This window comes from Microcaecilia unicolor, chromosome 1, assembly GCF_901765095.1.
Source record: "Microcaecilia unicolor chromosome 1, aMicUni1.1, whole genome shotgun sequence".
In the NCBI taxonomy this organism is placed as follows: Eukaryota; Metazoa; Chordata; class Amphibia; order Gymnophiona; family Siphonopidae; genus Microcaecilia; species Microcaecilia unicolor.
Window position 1 is genome coordinate 631,046,866 of NC_044031.1, and position 21,411 is coordinate 631,068,276.

Here is a 21,411-nt window from a genome sequence, read left to right on the forward strand (position 1 = left end):
TTTCTCTAGTAAAGCCTCATCTGAACTATTGCAATGCTCTCTATTGTGCTCATAATCATCACTTAAAGCATTACAAGTTACCCAAATGCTGCTGCTTGTATTGGCGGGTTGTCTGAAACAGATCATATTACTGCGCTGTTGTTAAAGCTTCATTGGCTACCTGTTGTATGGCTTAGGAAATAAAAATAGGGAAAGGGTTTTTTAAAGCAGCCTTGCCTTAATAAAAGGAATCCAGGAGGCAATTTTACTTTTAAATAAAAATCAGAAGGAAAAAGTGGCCTATTGCATGCCAGAATACTGACAAAAAGGGGCTTGAGGTCTCTAAGCCTGTGCCTGTTTGTGCATAATCGTCAAACTGAGAAGCCCTGGACTATTCCTGCTGTAGAATCAGGTTAGAGTAGAACAGCCACCAACTGGGTACACATCACACCTCACACGTACTGAAGAAAGGGGGTTTAGTGACTAAGCACATGAAACAAGTTTTTAAAATAAAAATCTGTTTAATGTAAAAAAACAAAAATACATCTCTATCCAAAATACATAACATACAAATTTGATGGAGACTTCACAAATGAAACCCTCTGAAGAGCTGTAAAATGAATTAGAGATAGTAGAGCTAATGAAAAAGGCATTGCATTCCCCTATACCCCCTGGTCGACCCATTCTAGACACATGGGTGGGGAAGTTTTCTCCAACATATTTGGAGACTGATTCAAAAAGGAAATGTCCCCATTCTGTATTGAAGGAAATATTCTTTGTTGAATAAGATCCATAATGAGATGTGTGAAACAAAATTGAGCCCTGCAGAAAAACTAATTATGAACAAGACAGTTTAAGAAAAAACATTCATGTGTTGTGTTTTTTCTACCAGTCTACATAAGGCAGAGAATATGCACTACAAAATTATGTTAACAGTCACTATGAGGATTTACAAATAAACTCTGAGAGCAAAAATCTTATCTGAACATCCCTTCACAAATAGATTTCAAATGAAATCAAAATATGACCCTTGTCAGCAAGGGGTGGCCATCGGAAATGCGTAGGGGCATGAGGCCATTTGTAGAGACTCGTTGTGAGACATTATTTGCCTAAATTAGCAGAAGCAGAAAAGCAGGTCCATATGTGAAAAACGCAGTCACTCAATGGTAGGGCAATCCCTGCCTGCCAGCATCTGTAAAGCACAGGTTAACAACCATGCAATAATTTTTTCTGGAATTGGCAGCTCACAGTCTCTGCTTCCTTAGAATCAACAGCCGAGAACCATCCAATAATTTCTTCCAGTAATTGCAGATCCTAGAATTCCAAAAATATCTAATAATGTCCCCTGGACTCACTTCCATCGGATGATTTCTTCTGTGGCAAGGTGGATAAGTTCATTAAAATCAATATGGATATATTTTCTCCAGTATCTACGATCCTTGCCATAAACTTGAGCAGGATAACAAGGGCTCCCTGTTTCATAAAATAGACAGTGAAAAACATTACAGTTAAATGCAACAAGGAAAAGTATTGTAATATAGATCCACGTACAGGCAGAATTTAGTACACAGTATGATGTAAGCTGGAAAGTTCCACCCTTCAACTGTATATTTGTTAATGCAGTAAAGAATAGCCAGGCAACCAAGATCAAGAGTTATCACCAAACATGTCAGCCACATTCCAAGGCTAGAAGAGCCTGCCAAACAAACAGTAATAAAAACAAATATGTGGAAGAAATCATAAGTCAAACAGAGTTTCCAATATGTTCCTAAGACATAAATCCACTTTCAAGTGTTATAATCTAAGCTCATTTAATTATATTTGTGTGGTTTTGGTTTTAATTTATTGATGTTCTCCTGTGGCCCACTTCAATTAAAAATAGATAATGGAGTATACAAATGTGATAAATAAAAATAAATACTGCCAAAAGATACCACTGACCAATCAACATATCCTAAGTGTTCAGAAAAGAACTTTATGCAAATTTATCCAAGTAAGCCACTATTTATGTGTAGGAGCAGCTAATTAATAGAAACAAGCAATTATTAGCTCTTGCGCCATTTGCACTTTGTATCACACAGTGCAAAGAAAATTTAACAGAAGGTACCACAATGCTCTAGGGCATGGCACAGCAGGCAGTTACAACACTCTAGTTGCAGTGTTCTGGTTTCCTGGATTGGCATCTAGAATGGAGCAATCTGGAGGTGACACTGTCTATATTTTCATTAAAAGTATTAGGTGCTTTGTGCTCAGAAACCACCCTTACCTGGATTTCTATCTGCTTTCCTTAATCCTCCTTTACCCACCCCTCTGCCTGCACAGGACTAGCTGTTCTGAAGCCACTCCTAGCATGAATGCACTTTCTGTACTTGTGACTACTCCCTAAAGTAACAAGATCCACCTACAGAAGAAATCCAGGAATTGTATGGTGGTGGGGTCATGCATTTCATGTACTGTTTCAGCTGTAAAATAATGGATATTATTTTGAATATTTATGAGTTTTATCTATTATGACATTTTATATTATTTGCAAGTTAAGGCTGTGAATTCTAAGAAATGAATGTTTAGTGTGTGAGATATGAAACTGTAAGTTGGAATGAGTTGGCTGCAGCAATAGTAAATGTAAATAAACACAAAGAAAGCTCAATCTTGCAAAGTTTAACTTTTATCTATATAAGGGACAGGAATAAGAACAAGAAAATGCACCATATCATAATTAAAGATCAGTCTGGTTTTAATCTGATAAATTGGGCTCCAAATAATTGTTTTTATAAGAGGAAAAGTAGATAATGTAATTTGATGCTCTTTGACATCAATAAAAATATGAACAAAAAAACCCTGTGTCCATTGTTTTTAAGCCTTGATCTTAAGTCCACTAGTGGCTAGGACACTCACCAATCCCATGAAAAATGCGGGCAATGGATCTACCCGAGAACTTCTCCTCTTGATGGATGGACAGGAAATTCCTGACATCGGAGCGGATTTGGTCCTCACAGTCCTGCAGCTATAGAAAAGTTTAAAGGAGTTAACATTCCATATCCAAAGGAAGTGTACAATATGCACCTGTGGTCTTAAAAAGATGAGAAAGGAGACAGAAAATACTTCAGTGAACAGAAGCTGGCCAAATAAACTTTATTTCTTTTATGTGTGTACTCCATGACATGCTCAGGAAGCATCCGTTTGGTACCTCTCAAATGCTTTAGAGGCTATGCGAATGATGTTAAACCATGATTAAAAGCATACCTGCCAATATTCAAAAGATTTGTCTGCTTATCTTTGGAAATTTGACTTTACAATTCTCATCCTAATAATAGGTTAGCTTTTCTCTCATGAATTGGAGGTGTGGCAGGGATGAGGTTAATCTTTTACTTGATAGCATTCATATTCACAGAACCATCCTGTTAAAGTTTACTGGTTAAATCTGATTGGGAAAATACCTTTCTAACAGTTATATTATAAGCCACTGACTTAATTGGTTACTTTTTTTTTCTTTTAATTTCTTGGTTAACTTGAACTAGATGAGTCCTGCTAAATATCAGCCTCTACATTTTTTAGCACCAAAGATGTGTTACTATACTATCTGAAAAACTATTAATTTTGATAAGTTCTTTTGTCATATAAGCTGTCTAGATCATTCACTCTAAGAATATTTCTACCAAAAATGTAATAAATAAAAATAAAACAAAACATAGACAAGAAAATAAGATGATACCTTTTTTTATTGGACTAACAATATATTTTTTGATTAGTTTTCCAAAGTAACCCTTCTTCTTCAGATCAGAAATAAGCAAATGTTGACAAATATCAGAATATACAAGTGAAACACAAAAGCATTCCAATGACAGTCTCACAGGAAGAGGGTGGGGTGGGTCAGGTGAGAAACAGGGGGAGCTGGGTGGGTAAAAGACAGGGAGAAATGGATGGTTGATAAGAGGGTGATAAAGCGCCTTCTGTCTCGCTGCACCCTATGCCTGGAATAAACTTCCTGAGCCCTTACGTCTTGCCCCATCCTTGACCACCTTTAAATCTAGACTGAAAGCCCACCTCTTTAACATTGCTTTTGACTCGTAACCACTCGCCTCCACCTACCCTCCTCTCCTCCTTCCTGTATACATTAATTGATTTGATTTGCTTACTTTGTTTTTTGTCTATTAGATTTTAAGCTCTTTGAGCAGGGACTGTCTTTCTTCTATGTTTGTGCAGCGCTGCATATGCCTTGTAGCGCTATAGAAATGCTAAATAGTAGTAGTAGTAGAAACAGGGGGAGCTGGGTGGGTGAAAGACAGGGAGAAATGGATGGTTGATAAGAGGGTGATAAAGCAGTAGAATTTTATGATTTTATAGTAAGCTAGAAAACCCAGATGTTTGTTAAGTCCTGTCTGGCAGGTGTCAAAATATTTCATCATTTTGACTTCTAAGGTCTTACGTTCCTGGATTGTCTTAATATTTCCTTTTAGTATTCTTACCATAAGATCACTGATGCAGTGTTCTGGTTTTGTAAACTGCTGTCCCACAGAGGCGACATCCTGGTTGGCACTGTCATGTTTCATATGATGTCTATGTAGATTAAATGTCATCTTTAGCATCCTCTCGCCTTGACTACTGCAACTTACTCCTCACCGGCCTCCCACTTAACCACCTATCCCCTCTTCAATCTGTTCAGAACTCTGCTGCACGTCTTATATTCTGCCAGAACCGATATACTCATATCATCCCTCTCCTCAGGTCACTTCACTGGCTTCCAATCAGATACCGTATTCAGTTCAAGCTTCTCCTTCTTACCTACAAATGCACTCAGTCTGCTGCCCCTCACTACCCTCATCTCCCCTTACGTTCCCACCCGAAACCTCCGTTCACAGGACAAATCCCTCCTCTCATTACCCTTCTTCACCACCGCCAACTCCAGGCTCCGCTCATTCTGCCTCACCTCACCCTATGCTTGGAACAACCTTCCCGAGTCCTTACGCCAAGCCCCCTCCCTGCCCATCTTCAAGTCTTTGCTTAAAGCCCACCTCTTCAATGCTGCGTTCGGCACCTAACTCTTACCTTTCAGGAATTCCAGACTGCCCCAATTTGTCTGCCCCTATCGGTCTGACTGTTCACGTGTCCTTTAGATTGTAAGCTCTTTGAGCAGGAATTGTCCTTCTATGTTAAATTGTACAGCGCTGCGTAACCCTAGTAGCGCTTTAGAAATGTTAAGTAGTAGTAGTAGCATCTGGCTTGTTTCTCCAATATAGCACCTTTTTAACATTTTTTTTTACATTGAATGATTATATACCACATTTGAAGTTGAGTATACTGAATGTTTTCCCATGTGAATGACTGTGGGATCCTGTGAGATGTGTTGGCACAGTTTGCAGCTAGATATATTGCAGGGATGTGCGATTCTCTTCTTTTTGAGCTTGTATTGGGAGCTTGCTTTTCATTAATTTCTGTTTCAAATTAGATGGCTGTCAGAAGGACAGCACTAGTGGGGCTGGGAATATCTCTTTCAGCAGTTCACCCTCCTGGAATAGTGGCTATAGATCTTTTATGATTCTTCTCAATTTTTCTAGCTCTGGATTGTATGTCACTACAAGGGGGATTCTCTCTTTCTTCTGTTTATACTGCTGTAGATTTTCTCTAGGTATTTTAAGGGAAGAAGCAATATTCTTGGAGATTATTTTGTTTTAAGGATTCAGTCAGGATTTTGAGGTGTTTATGTCTGTCTCTTGGGTCAGAACAGATATGATGGTATCTTGTGGCTTGGCTATGTATAATGGACTTTTTTGTATGTGGAGGGTGGGAGCTGGAATTGTGGAGGTAACTGCATCTGTCTGTAGGTTTCCTGTATATAGATGTTTGTATACAGCCATTGCTGATGGAAACTGTGGTGTCTACAAAATTGACATATCTCTCTATATAAAAAGCAACACCAACGTTCTATGAAGCCTCCAGCCGGAAGTGTGAAGGGGGCGAGATATCCGGTTTCCCTATGAGTGTCTGCCCCGCCCTCTCTGTAACACAGTCAGTGAAGGAAAACAGCAGAGCTCGAAATCAAATCGCTGGCTCTGTAACAGTGAAGGACTCAGAGGGGGGAGGGGAGAGAGGCCAGAGGGCAGGGACACACACACTCCCACATGCACACAGAAGAAAACATTGCTAGCCCCCGTTTCATTTGCATCAGAAACGGGGCTTTTTTTACTAGTCTACTATAATAAAACTCACCCTGAACGTTCTGAAGACAACGTTCTGAAGTCACTCAATCACTCCCTGAAGGGTTCGTGGATTCATGGTGGTGAAGCCACTCCACTGACCCGTGCCCCGCCCACACGTCAAACGTCAGAACGTTGTCTTCAGAACAATAAACTAAAGGAAGGGATCGCAACCAAGCAGGTGTGTTTCCCCCCTGCCTAGGAAATGCAGCCTACCAACCTCCCGACCCACCCGCGGAAAAAATTTGGAGGGAAACCACCTCCAAAGCTCCGGAGTCCAAATGACTCCGGACACTAGTGTTCGACATCCAACCCCCCCCCCCCCCAAAGCCACCCACCAAAGCTCCGGAGTACAAGCCCCACCCACAGAATGCTGCAAGTCCAAAACCCACCCCCCCGCACCGCACCCCCAAAGCTGCAGTTCAAAAGAAGCCCCGCCCACAGAATGCAGGAGGTGCAACACCTCCCCGCAACACCCCCCCCCCAAGCCACCCACCGTCGCGTTGCTTTGCCGGCGGGGGACCCGAAACCCCGCCAGCAGAAGTCCTGTGTTGTCTGCTGAGTCTCACTCCAGCGATCTTCGGCGTTGCTGCTAGCCTGTGCAGGCAGGGCTTCTGTGAGTCTGACGTCCTGCACGTGCAGGACGTCAGACGCACAGAACTCCGCCCTGCACAGGCTAGCAATGCCGAAGATCGCTGGAGACTGGAGTGAGACTCAGCAGACAACACAGGACTGCTGGCGGGATTTTGGGTCACCCGCCAGCAAACCTATGCGACGGTGGGTGGGATGGCGACGGTGGGTGGGCCTTTAGATTGTAAGCTCTTCTGAGCAGGGACTGTCCTTATTTGTTAATTTGTACAGCGCTGCGTAACCCTAGTAGCACTCTAGAAATGTTAAGTAGTAGTAGTAGTAGTAGGATGGCGGCGGGCGGGTGCATTGCGCTGAGGAGGGGCTTCCTTCCTTCTTCTTCTTCAAAGCAGGACCCCCCCCCCCCCAAAAAAAAACTGTGGTATAGTTCACACACTCACTCACTCTCTCATCTGGCAGCGCTTCATGAACCCCCCCCCCACTCTCATTTGGCCACACTTCCTCAAAGCCCCCCCCAACACACACACACTCTCACATCTGCCAGCGCTTCCTGAAACCCCTGTCCCCCCCCCCCCCAAACACACACACTCACTCTCATTTGGCCACAGTTCCTCAACGCCCCCCCCCCCCCAACACACACACACTCTCTCATCTGGCAGCGCTTCCTGAAATCCCCGCCCCCCACACACACACTTACACACTCATCTGGCAACCCCCCCCAACCACACACACACACTCACTCAGTCTCTCATATGGCAGCGCTTCCTGACCCCCCCCCACACACTCTCTCTCATCTGGCAGCGCTTCCTGACCCCCCCCCACACTCTCATGTGGAAACGCTTGATAAAACGCCCCCCCCCCCCCCCACACACTCACTCACTCATCTGGCAGCACCACACACCCCTCTTCTTCCAAGCTGAAACCCCCAACACACACACACACCCTCTCTGTCACTCTCATCTGGCAGCGCTTCCTGAACTCCCCTCCCCCCCCACACTCTCTCTTTCTCATCTGCCAGTGCTTCCTGAAACCCCATACACACAGATACACACACTCACTCTCTCTCTCATCTGGCAGTGCTTCCTGAACCCCCTGCCCTCCCCCCCCCACACTCACACACTCTGTCATCTGGCATCGCTTCCTGAACCCCCCGCACCCCTCTTCTTCCAAGCTGAACCCCCCCCCCCAACATACCCACACAACACACACACCCTCTCTCTCATCTGGCAGCACTTCATGAAACCCCATACACACACACACTCACTCACTCTCTCAACTGGCAGCACTTCCTGAACCCCCCCCCCCCCCCCCCCACACACACTCTCTCTCTCTCTCCCCCTCCTCCAGCACACCAATTGCTTGGGTGCAGTGGCGGGAATCTCAGACAACAGAGAGAGGGGGGGGAGGGCTGACACCAGAGAGAGAGAGGAAGGGAGGTATCTCTGTCACACACACACTCTCTCACATACAATGTCTTTCTGACTCTCACACACTCTGTCTCACACTGTATCACGTTCACTCTCTATGTGTCACATAGTCACTCACACACTCGCTTGGTCTCATACACTCACTCTCACAGAGAATCTGTGTCTCACACACACTCTCTCGCATACACACACACTCTCTCTCACACTGTGTCTCACATACGCACTTGCACACAATCTCATTCTCACACACACACTCTGACAGACACACTCACACCCAGACTCACTCTCTCTCACACACACTCACACTTTCACTCTCTCTCTCACACACAGTCACTCTCACATACACTCTCCCAAACATACACACTCTGAGGAAAACCTTGCTAGTGCCCGTTTCATTTGTGTCAGAAACGGGCCTTTTTTACTAGTATTCTGATATTTGTCAAAATTTGCTTATTTCTGATCTGAAGATGGGTTACCTTCAAAAGCTAATCAAAACATGTATTAAATTAAGTCAATAAAAAAGGTATCAACTTATTTTCTTTTCTATGTTTTGTTTATTTCTTACCTTTAAAAATGGACTAACACAGCTACCACATCACTTTACTAAAAATGTAAAACTAAACAGATCACACCAGATAAAGACATTATTTTGTTATTAAACTGTAAAGTCTCAGTTGAAGAACCGTGACAGTAGTACGCCAGGTTCGCAGAGCCACATTTATGAGCCTTTTCTGCTCTTGCAGCTTTCTCATATTAATGCTCAACCACCATCATGAACTTTCCAGTATATGATAAATGAATGCCTAAGGGGTCCTTTTACAAAGGTGCGCTAGCGTTTTTAGTGCGTGCTAAAAATAAGCGTGTACTAAACCCTGTATTCTATATAGTGCGCCTAGAGATCTGTGCCGAAATTGGCACGGATTCTATAACAATGCGCATAACTTAAGCTAATGAGTGCTGATAACAGCACTTAACAAGAAATAATGAGCATTAATCGGAAAGGATTACAATTTAGGCACAGAACTCGCTAAGTGTATTCTGTAATGATGTGGTTGAACTTCTAACGTGTGCAGGCAAAAAGGGACATGGGCATTCCAAAATTTAGGTGCCTAGTTATATGGTCTAGTGTGCCTATATCTACACGCAGGGATTTACACCAAGTTTTCATTGGTGTAAATGGATGTGCATAGATTTACGCGCCAAAATATGAACTACGCGTATTCTATAATTGGCATCTAAATTTAGGCACCGATTATAGAATACGTTTAGTTGACACTGATTTCAGTGCCGATTTTGTAGGCGCCATATATAGAATCTCCTCCTAAATGCTAGAGATGCCTATATATTCCTATGGGCATCCCTAGCGTTTAGCGCATGCTAAAAATGCTACCACGCCTTTGTAAAACACCCCCTAAGTTAATTAAATGTGCCAAAGATCAACGTGTCCAAAATATATCAATGTTTAAAGTTTAATAATCCACATTGATGTAACTTCAAAATGTTAAATGGTGTGATGTTTACCTTTACAGTTTTGGTAGAAATTTTCTTAGAGGATAGTACATTTTCTGCCATTGATGATTCTTTGCACTTAGCCTACTCTTTTTGCATTCTGGTAATTCTTGTTACATATTGGTAATGAATTTTAATATTTATGAAATATGCTGGAATTTACATCACTAGAAAGAAACCATCACATATACAGAGAACATGCAGACTTCTGACACGTTATACTGCTCAAATCTATTGCTACTATTCATTTGGAGTAAAGGCGTAGTCTAATGGTTAGTGCAGCTGGTTGCAGATCTGGGGAACCAGGCTTGACTCCTACTGCTGCCTGATGGTCAGCAGTGGGCTGAGATCCTAAAGATCCATGTTCAATTCCCTCTGCAGCGCTGTGTGACCCTGGGCAAGTCACTTAGCCCTCCACTGCCCCAGGTACAATATATAATAGATTGTGAGCCCGTTAGGGACAGTGCAAAGTACTTGTAATAGAAATTGTAAACCACATAGTTGTCTCAGGGATCACTTGTGGTATATCAGGTGCCGAAAAAGCAAAGCTACTTACCTATAGCAGGTATTTTCCAGAGGACAGCAGGCTTCATATTCTTAGAAGTGGGTAGATGCCGATCCGCGTCACCTGGTCCGGCATTTATACCATAGTAAAAAAAAAAACAAGAGCTTTGTGATGCAGGAGCCGCGCTCCACCACGCATGCATGAGTGCCTTCCTGCCCGCCATGTGAATGCCATTCCCTCAGTTTAATACTAATGCAAAAAACAAAATAAAATATTGAAGGAGACAATTCCAAGGGGAGGTGGGCGAGATTGTGAGAATATGAAGCCTGCTGTTCTCTGAGGACAAGCAGGCTCTCATATTCTCACAAGTGGGGAATCCCTAGCATCCAGGCTCAGCCAAAAGAACAAACATAGGTTAATTGGGCCTCAAACTGCGAGGACATAACATAAATTAACCTAGAACTATATACAACTGAGTGAGAGTGCAGCCTGGAACAGAATAAAATGGGCCTAGGAAGGTAGAGATTCTGCAACACTGACTGCCCAAACCGACTGTTGCGTTGGGTATCTTGCTCAAGGCAGTAGTGTGATGTGAACGTGTGGACGAAGATCACGTCGCAACCTTGCAAATCTCTTCAATGGAGGCTGACTTCAAGTAGGCTACCGATGCAGCCATGGCTCTAATATTATGAGCTGTGACATGACCCTCCAAGGTCAGCCCAGCCTGGGCATAAGTGAAGGAAATGCAATCTGCCAGCCAATTGGATATGGTGTGTTTCCCAATGGTGAGCCCCATCCTGTTAGGATCAAAAGAAACAAAAAGCTGGGTGGACTGTCTGTGGGGCCTTGTCTGCTCCATGTAAAAGGCCAATGTTCTTTTGAAATCCAAGGTGTGCAAGCTGCTTTTGCCAGGACGAGCATGAGTTCGGAAAGAATGTTGGCAAGACAATCGACTGGTTCAGATGGAACTCCGACACCACCTTTGGCAGAAACTTAGAGGCTTGTGAAGGACTAATCTGTTGTGATGAAACTTAGTATAAGGTGAATGCACCACTAAAGCCTAAAGCTTACTGAGCCTACGAGCTGAAGTAACAGCCACCTAGAAAACGACCTTCCAGGTCAAATACTTTGGATGACAGAAATTCAGTGGCTCAAAAGAAGCTTTCATCAGCTGGGTGAGAACGACGCTGAGGTCCCATGACACTGGTGGAAGTTTGACAGGGGGCTTTAACAAAATCAAACCTCTCATGAAGCGAACAACTAAAGTCTGTCCACAGATAGTACTTATCAGTTTGTAGAAGGTAAGCCTAATTGCACAACCCTTACGGAGTTGGTCTTAAGACCAGACTCTGATAAGTGTAGAAGATATTCAATAAGGTTCTGTACAGCAAGAAAGGGGAGCTAGGGCCTTGCTCTCACACCAGATGGTAAACCTCCTCCATATAAAAAAGAGTAACACCTCTTAGTGGAATCTTTCCTGGAAGCCAGCAAGACCCGAGAGACACCCTCTGAAAGACCCAAGGAAGCGAATTCTAGGCTCTCAACATCCAAGCTGTGAGGTTGGGATGTAGAAGGGACCCCTCATTCTATGTGATGAGAGTCATAGAACACTCCACGGTTCTTTGAAGGATAATTCCAGAAGAAGAGGGAACCATATCTGACGCGGCCAGTACAGCGCGATCAGAATCTGTTCTGCAGTCTTGCTTAAGCTTCAACAAAGTTTTTACCACTAGAGGTGTCAGAGGTTATGCATACAGAAAGCCTGTCCCACAATTGAGAAGGAAGGCATCTGATGCTAGCCTGCCGTGGGCCTGAAGCCTGGAACAGAACTGAGGGACCTTATGGTTGATCTGAGTGGCAAAAAGATCCACTGAGGGGGTGCCCCATGCTTGGAAGATCTTGCGGGCCATGCCCATATAGAGATATCACTCATGCGGTTGCATTATCCTGCTCAGCCTGTCGGCCAGGGTGTTGTTTGTGCCCACTAGATAAATGGCTTGGAGATACATGCCATGCTGGCAAGACCAATGTCACATCTGGACTGCCTCCTGACACAGAAGCCGAGATCCGGTGCCCCCCTGCTTGTTGGTATAATACATCGCAACCTGATTGTCAGTTTGAATTAGACTAATTTGGTAAGACAGATGATCTCTGAAAGCCTTTAGAGCATTCCAGATCACTTGAAGCTACAGGAGGTTGATCTGAAGATTTGTTTCCTGGGCAGACCAAGCATCTTGAGCGTGAAACCCATCTACATGAGCTCCCCAATCCAGGATAGATGCAACCGTTGTCAGCACCTTCCATGGCTGAGGAATTTGGAATGGCAGTCCCAGAGTCAAATTGGATTGAATGGTCCACCACTGAAGAGAGCGTACAAGCTCTGGGGACACTTGGATGCCATCCTCTAGACTCCCTGTGGCTTGATACCACTGAGAGGCTAGGGTCCACTGAACTGATCTCATGTGAAGACGTGCCATGGGTGTAACCTACACTGTGGAAGCCATGTGGCCCAACAATCTCAACATCTGCCGAGCTGTGACCCGCTGAGAGGCACGAATATTGTCTGCTTGCATCTCAGGAAGATAGGCTTGAACCGTCTGCGTATCGAGGAGGGCTCTTATGAACTCCAATTGTCAAACAGGGTGGAGATAGGACTTAGTGTAGTTTAAAATAAATCCTAGTAGCTCTAGCACCCAAATAGTCATCTGTATGGACTTCTGAGCGCCGTCCTTCAAGGTGCTCTTCACCAACCAATCGTCAAAATATGGGAACACACGGACTCCGCAAGACATTTGGTAAAGACCCTGGAAGATGACATGACGCAAAAAGGCAACATGTGGTACTGAAAGTGATGTGCTCCCAAACAAAATCGAAGATTCTTCCTGTAGGCTGGAAGTATCAGGATGTGAGTATATGCGTCCTTCAAGTCAAGAGAGCATAGCCAATCATTTTTCTGAATCATGGGAAGGGTGCCCAGGGAAATCATCCTGAACTTTTCTCGGACTAGGAATTTGTTAAGGGCCGTTAGGTCTAGGATGTGATGCACCCCCCCCACCTTTTTCTGCACAAGTAAGTACCTGTAACAGAATCCCTGCCCTTCTTCCCCTAGTGGAACGGGTTTGACCACATGGGCCTTTAGAAGGGCGGAGAGTTCCTCTGCAAGTACCTGCTTGTGGTGAGAGTTGAATGAATGAGTTCTCAGTGGACAATTTGGAGATCTGAAAGCAAATTGAGGGCATATTCAAGTCTGACTATTTGAAGAACCCACCGGTTGGAGGCTAAAAGAGGCCACCTTTGTTGAAAAAATTTTAACCTCCCCCCGACTGGTAAGTCGTCTGGCTTGGAGACTTTTACTGCGGTTATGCTCTGCTGGAGTCAATCAAAAGCTCGTCCCTTGCTTTTTCTGGCCAGCAGCAGGGGCCTTAGGTGCATGCTGTTGATGTGAACGAACGCGCTGGGGCTGAGCCTGAGCAGGCTTGCAAGCTGCAGGAGTGTACTTACGCCTAGAATAGTAGTAGGGAGCACTCCGCAGCTTGCCAAAAAACCTCCTAGATGGAGGCTGCAGATGGCGCCCGGTGGGAGAGAGAATGTATAGTATCAGTGTGTTTCTTGATTTGGTCAGCGACCTCCTCAACCTTCTCTCCAAAAAGGTTATCCCCCCGTCAACCTCTGCTGAACAGAATGTTCCAAGTCAGAAACACACAGCCATGAGAGTCTGTGCATTGCTACTCTGGGCAGAGATCCTAGATGCCACATCAAAAGTGTTGTAAGTTCCCCTGGCCAAGAACTTGCAACACGTCTTCTGCTGCTTGACCAACTGGCGAAAAGGCTCGGCCTGCTCTGAAGGAAGTGTATCGACCAAGTCCAACAGCTGCCTCACCAAGTTTCACAAGTAAAAGCTCATGAAAAGCTGGTATGACTGGATACAGGAGATCAGCACTGAGGCCTGATACATCTTCCTCACAAAATAATTCAGGGTTCTAGCTTCTCTGCCTGGGGGAGCCGAGGTATAGTCCCCTGGTACTTCTGGCCCCCTTTGAGAGTGGAGTCCACCACCATGGAATCGTGAGGTAACGGAGACCTTACAAACCCAGGCTCACTGTGGATCCGATACTGGGTGTCAATCTTCTCGGGGACCACAGGGACCAACAGAGGGGACACCTAGTTCCGAACGAGGTCTGCCTTGAGTACCTCGTGGAGAGGAGCTGTCACAGTCTCCTTAGAAGAAAACGTATAGTCCAGGATCTCGAGCATCTTGGCCCTGGGCTCATTCTCCACCTCCAAAGGAAATGGAATGGCATCAGCCATTTCCTTCACTAAAGGTGGGAAAGAAAGGCTCTCTGGCAGAGACTGTCTCCTTTCAGGTGGTGGGGAGGGCTCAGAGAGAATCCCATAGGACGTCTGAGGAAAAGTACCTGGGATCCTACTCTGATTCCCATGAGCTCTCCTCTTCGGTATCGGACAAGACCTCCCTCAGGGATGTTCGAGACCGAGCCTGCCTTGATGCCGAGGAACCATGTCCTTGAGAGCGGTGTTGAGAGACCAGGTCCTGCTTCGACTCCGGCAATGCTTCCTCCACTGACGTCGAGGGGGTACGGGCCTAGGTGGCAGTCTACACTGCGGCTGCAAGCGGCGTCAGCATCGGGGGCCACACCACAGGCTGAGGGCCAGGCGGGGCCACAGTGGAAGGTATGGTAGCACAAGCACCCCCGATACTGATGCACATCGCTGCATAAGGCCATCCAACAGCTCTGAAAGCAAGGCCCAGATGCACTCATCGAGGGCTGACATCGGGAAAGACTGTGGTGTCAGCTGAGGCACAGATTGAGAACTGCTGGGGCCGATACAGGAGCAGGATCTTGGCTGCTTGGAGACAAGTGCACCAGCACCTCCTGTATGGAGGGAGAGCAGTCCTCCTGACGCCGACGCTTCTCGGGTGACCAATGATGGTGCTTCTTGGCCTTCGCCCGAAGCACATCACCCATGCTCCTCAGTGGCGACGAGGACGACATTGAATCCTCACATCGCCGATGGACTGTCTCGGTGGGCTTGCACAGCAGGTGGCCTCGAGTCAGGCAGAAACCCACTCGACGACTCACTGCTCCCAGTGTCTTGAGGTCTCAAAGCAGCCATGCTTACCGTGGCTCCCAATGCTGGTGCGACGCTAGATGTCAAAGCAGATGACTCCGACCTCGATGCTGATGCTGAGAAACTGGACTGGCTCCAAAAATCTTCTCACGTTGAGCCTCTCCGGAAACCTGGGTCCTCTTCTTCATATGAAGACAAAGAATACAGTTAGCAGGGCTATGGTAGGGCCCAAGACACTGTAGACACCAAGAATGAGTGTCTTTCCCCGAGATGGTCCGGTTGCACCGGGTACAACACTTGAAGCCACTGGGAATCTTTGTGGACAAGGATGGGAAAACTGCACCGGCCAAATCAAATGACATGATAGTGTCTGAAAAGGGGCAAAGCCACAAAAAGAATTAGTACCTGACTGGGCAGGCCTAAAAATCGACCCACGTCCAAAAATAAAGGAAAGTTAAACGCAGGGAAAAATACTAAGAAAGTAAGTTTTTTTTTTTTAAAAACAGAAAACAAATTGTATAAAAAACAAAGAAAATAGCCAGAAAAAGGCCAAAGGCACTCAAAAACCAGCTCTAAGACTGGGCATGTGAGGAGAGTACTACAAGCGCAGCTGCTCCTCACGCGGAAAAAACGAAACTGAAAGAACCGCGTTCACGTATCAGGCAGGAAAGCACTTGCGCATGCACAGTGGAGCACGGTTCATGCTTCACAAAGCTCTTGTTTTTTTTACTATGGCATAAATGCCAGACTGGGAGATGCAAATCAGTGTCTACCCACTTGTGAGAATGTGAGAGCCTGCTTGTTTTCGGAGAATAAATTTAATTCCTGCTCTGCCTTTCTAATCAAATTGTAAATGGTTTAAATGATGTGGACATCTGTCTACTCAGAACTCAACTGAGATTGGCAACTCATTTCACATAGACCAGAACAGTAGTGAATTTTGGCCTGTATGATATAACAACTCAATGACAGACTGACCTTACGCCTCTTCTTTTCAGTGTGTTATTTTAGCAGCAGAGAAAGATCTGAGACCATTCTCTCTACCTGACCTTCGCTTTCAATTTTACTTTTCTATTGACATGGGTGGGCAGACTGGATAGGCCATATGGTCTTTATCTGTCTACATTTTTCTCTGTTTCTATTGCCAAGGATCCTCTATGCTTCTCTGAGGCTTGTTTAATTCTGTTTTTTAAATCCTTTCCATGAATCTAATTCAATAATAATATGATAAAACTTTCTAAATTGTTTAAAACTAATATACCCAATGGATGCTCCAACAAAGTCCTTTAACTGGTTTCAATCCTTCTTCTCTGGACGAAATAATCTGGTCCAACGACATAACTCCTCTACACCCTACTTTACTTCTTGTGGTGTTCCGCAGAGTTCAGTGTTAGCCTCTCTACTTTTTAACATCTTCCTTTCTTTGCTATTATCCTTTGAGGAGCCCTTGCTCCGGATGTCTTCTTCTACGCCGATGACATCCAAATCTTGGTGCCCTTTGATCCTGGTGATGCTACCTCCATTCAGTTCCTGAATAATAAACTGGATCACATAGCCTCCTGACTTAATACACATAAACTTAGAGTCCTGGGAGTCAGCCTTCACCCAGCACTGACCTTCTGTCCTTACATCGCTAAAGTCATCAGCGGTTGCTTTTATAAGCTGAAACAACTCTACTCAGTATGTCGCTTATTTACTCCATCTGCCCTTTGTGTCCTTCTCCATTCATGTTCTTACTGGCCTTGACTACTGCAACATCCTGCTATAGGGACTTTGCAAGAAAGACACACAGTGCTTACAACTGGTTCAAAATGCTGCAATACAACTACTCACTGCTGCTAAACACTTTGACCATGTTACACCTCTACTCCACGACCAACATTGGCTACCTGTCTCTTACTGAATTCTCTACAAATCAATCCTATTGGTTTACAAACTTTCTCATACTGGCCAGATGACCTCTCTCTGATTCCATATAGTCCTTCAAGATTGCTCCATTCTTCTCAAGACCATCTGCTTCAGGTCCCATCTGTTTGCGTCATTTGTCTCTCCTCCCTGCAATCTTGTATTTTCTCCGTGACAGCTCCCACTCTTTGGAATTCCATTCCCCAATCCTTTCAGCTGGAGCTGGCCTTAACTTCATTTAAATATCAACTCAAGATATACCTGCTTTCCCAGGCCTACGATTTAGCAGATGCTTCGTCTCCCGCTGGACTGACTGAGACTTTGTGATGTTGCTCCGTGCTGTTTTGCATCTTCCTCCCCAATTGCTCCTCTCTTTCTCTATCCTTCTCATTTTCTGTCATTATTGTTCTTTTCCTTATAGTAAATTAATAACGTGTTGTAAACTGCTTTGATGGTGCTGTCTCTAAGCAGTAGATCAAGATTTGTAATAAAATTGGAAACTTGGAACAGACTATATAAAAGGTAAACAATGAATTTTGTTACTCCTAAGATGCACTGCCTTCACTGCAACATTTATCATCCCCTCTGCTCTCTCTTGACTGTCTTCTTAGAACAGTATATTTAGATGTAAAATACTGGTCACCAACCTGTTTCTATCCTTAATATAAACTACAGACAAGTCTCTGTAATGCCAGGCATAACTATGGGGTCCTTTTACTAAGCTGCGGTAAAAAGTGGCCTGCGGCAGTGTAGGCATATGTATTGGGTGTGCACTGGGCCAATTTTTACCGCGTCTGCTAAAAAGGGCTTTTTTTTTTTTAATAGGATGGGAAAAGGGCATGCAGTAAAACTGAAACTGGCGCATGTCCAATATCGGCCTGAGCACTTAACGCCACTACTACTACTACTATTTAACATTTCTAGAGCGCTACAAAGTGTACGCAGCGCTGTACAAACACAGAAGACAGTCCCTGCTCAAAGAGCTTACAATCTAATAGACAAAAAGTAAAGCATTTAAATTTAAACGCCACCCATTGATCTAGTGGTAAGGGCTCATGTGCTACATGTGTGGTGACTGGTTGGTGCGCGCCAACTGCCGATTACTACTGGAAATGGTGTGTGTGGGAGGAAATAAATAAATAAATCATCCAGGCATTATGGGTGCATGCCAAATCTAAAATTACCGCCAGGGGGATGCGGTAGCCTGGCGGTAGTCTAGTTTATGCACGTGCTGCATGCGTGTAGCGCCTAATGCACATTTGTAAAAGGGCCCCTCTGTGTGTTATACTCAGACTGTAGGCAGCAGCACTGATATGGGTTCTATACAGGGGCTTACATAGATAAGTGCCATTGGAAAGAAATGTAAAGTGAGTACTGGTTTTACTGACTTTGCATTTACTAAAATCCTCCTCATTCTTCATCGTATCCTCTTGTAGGTCTGTGCCATTGTGATCCAAAACATCTTTCTTCTCAAAATAATCCAGCAGCATGGTCTTGAGCTGGGAGCTACGCTCTACATCCTCAGCATCTGAGCACTGGCTGCAGTTTCTGAATGCCACCCTGTACAACAGTCAAAATGCAACAAATCATAGAAAGAATCCACAGCACAATGCATTCTATGTCTAAATGTTCACACACTACTAAACATATTTGTATCTGCACTGAAAAAGGGAAAACCTCGGTACATAAGAACATAAGCGTTGCCATACTGGGACAGACGGAAGGTCCATCAAGCCCAGTATCCTGTTTCCAACAGTGGCCAATCCAGGTCACGAGTACCTGGCAAGATCCCAAATTAGTAAAAAAAAAACAAAACAAAACAAAACAAATTTTATACTCCTTATCCTAGAATTAAGCAGAGGATTTCCCCAAGTCCATCTTAATAATAGTTTATGGACTTTTCTTTTAGGAAATGATCCAAACCTTTTTTTTAAACCCTGCTAACTGCTTTTACCACATCCTCTGGCAACTAATTCCAGAATTTAATTACACATTGAGTGAAGAAATATTTTTTCTGGTTTGTTTTAAATTTACTAACTAGTAGCACCTTTGCTTGCCCCCTAGTTTTAGTATTTTTGAAAAGAGTAAACAACAATTCATGTCTGCCTATTCCACTTCATTTTGTATTTTATAGATTTCTATCATATCTCCCCTCAGCTGTCTCTTCTCCAAGCTGAAAAGTCTTAGCCACTTTAGCCTTTCCTCATACAGATATCATCCCATCCCCTTTATCATTTTTGTCGCCCTTCTCTGTATCTTTTCTAATTCTGCTATATCTTTTTTGAGATGTGGTGACCAGAATTGCAGTCGCACCATGGAACAATACAAATGGTATTGGTGCACACAGCTCAAACTTAGCAGAGGTAAGTACTAGGGCTGCAAGTTAATTGCAGTTAACGCTGTGATTAATGCATTAATTATTAATTGTGATTTAAAAAATTTAATCACATTGTGATTAAATTTCATGTCCCGTTCAAAAAGGAGGTGATGCAGACAGCATGTCCAGAAGTGAGAGAGGCGCTATCCAGTCTTTTGAACCGAGTGTAACATATATAATTATTTCCCAGTTGGTGAGAGGTTATATGTGTATGCTCAATGCAAAGAGCTACTAGAACAAGTCTGTTCTCTTGAGGCTAGAGTAACAGACTTGGAGGAGCTGAGGGAGACAGAGAGGTACATAGAAGCGGCCTATAGAGACATTGTAGAGAAGTCCCACCTCCAGTCTGGCAGCCCCTGTGCTGCCTTGGAGGAGGGAGGCCTCCTAAAAGGACAGCATCACCCTTGTGAAGTTGGAAATAATCATGTAGCCAGGACCATCCCACCAGGGGATGCAATATCCTCTCGTACCTAGGATGTGTTTCCAGGAGCTTCTGCCCAGGAGGGAAGGGTTAAGACAGCTGTTGTAGTTTGTGATTCAATTATTAGTCATATAGATAACTGGGTGGCTGGTAGACATGAGGATTGACTGGTGACCTGCCTGTCTGGTGCGAAGGTGGAGGATCTCACGCATCACCTAGATAGGATTTTAGATAGTGCTGGAGAGCAGCCGGCTATCTTGGTACATGAAGGTACAAATGACATAGCAAAATGTGGGAGGGTGGTTCTGGAAGCCAAATTTAGGCTCCTAGGTATAAAGCTGAAATCCAGATCCTCCAGGGTAGCACTTTCAGAAATTCTCCCTGTTCCACGTGCAGGGCCCAAGGGACAGGCAGAGCTCTGGAGTCTCAATGAATGGTTGAGATGATAGTGCAGGGAGGAGGGTTTTAGATTTGTTAGGAACTGGCAACATTCTGGGGAAGGGGGAGCCTATTCCAAAAGGATGGGCTCCACCTTAACCAGGGTGGGACCATGCTGTTGGCATCAGCAATAAAAAGGAGAAAGAGCAGCTTCTAAACTAGAAACTGGGGGAAGGCTGGCAGTCACTCAAAACTGAATGGTTTGGAATAAGGTATCTTTCAAAGGTATCACTAAAACAGGTAAGATAGGGCATCCCAATAGCGGGTTTGCAATAGAGAGCATAGTAGACCAGGTGTCCTTAAATAAAAAGCAGACAGATTTTAAAGATTGCACATTATCACTGTCAACTTCTGAGCAAGATGTAAATAGGAACAAACAGTTTGAAATGTCTATATGCAAATGCCAGACGCCTAAGAAATAAAATGGGAGAATTAGAATATATTGTATTAAATGAAAAAATAGATATAATAGGCATTTGAGACCTGGTGGAAGGAGGATAACCAGTGGGACACTGTGATACCAGGACACAATTTATATTGCAGTGATAGGGTTATCAAACTGGTAGAGGGGTAGCATTGTATGTTAAGGAGGACCTTGAATAGAGAATAGAATAAAAATTCTGCAGGAAACAAAACACATCTTGGTATCCCTATGGATTGAAATTCCATGTGTAAAGGGGAAAAGGATAGTGATAGCAGTGTACTATCGTCCACCTGGCCAGAATGAAGAGACAGATGTAGAAATGTTATCAGAAATTAGGGAGGCTAACAAACTGGGGAACACAATAATAATGAGTAATTTCAGTTATCCCGATATTGACTGGATAAATGTAACATCAATGCATGTTAGAAAGGAGAAATTCCTTGATGGAATCAAGGACTGCTTTATAGAGCAGCTGGTTTTGGAGCCAATAAGAGGAGGAACAATTCTAGACCTAGTCCTTAGTAGAGCAAAATCTGGTGCAGGAAGTAATGGTGCT

At 44.2% G+C, this 21,411-nt stretch overlaps 1 protein-coding gene across 1 annotated transcript in view; it reads right to left on the reverse strand.

Annotated features, from left to right (window-relative positions):
* Positions 1 to 504: 504 nt before the first annotated feature.
* The window catches only part of RECQL4 (RecQ like helicase 4), a 261,221-nt gene continuing 240,314 nt past the window's right edge, over positions 505 to 21,411 (reverse strand). The window contains exons 23-25 of the mRNA XM_030220936.1: positions 18,584 to 18,755; positions 2,875 to 2,983; positions 505 to 1,452 (exon numbers count right to left, since the gene is read on the reverse strand). Coding sequence (XP_030076796.1) covers positions 1,331 to 1,452; positions 2,875 to 2,983; positions 18,584 to 18,755 — 403 coding nt within the window. The 3' untranslated portion in view covers positions 505 to 1,330. The remainder of the gene's footprint in view (positions 1,453 to 2,874; positions 2,984 to 18,583; positions 18,756 to 21,411) is intronic.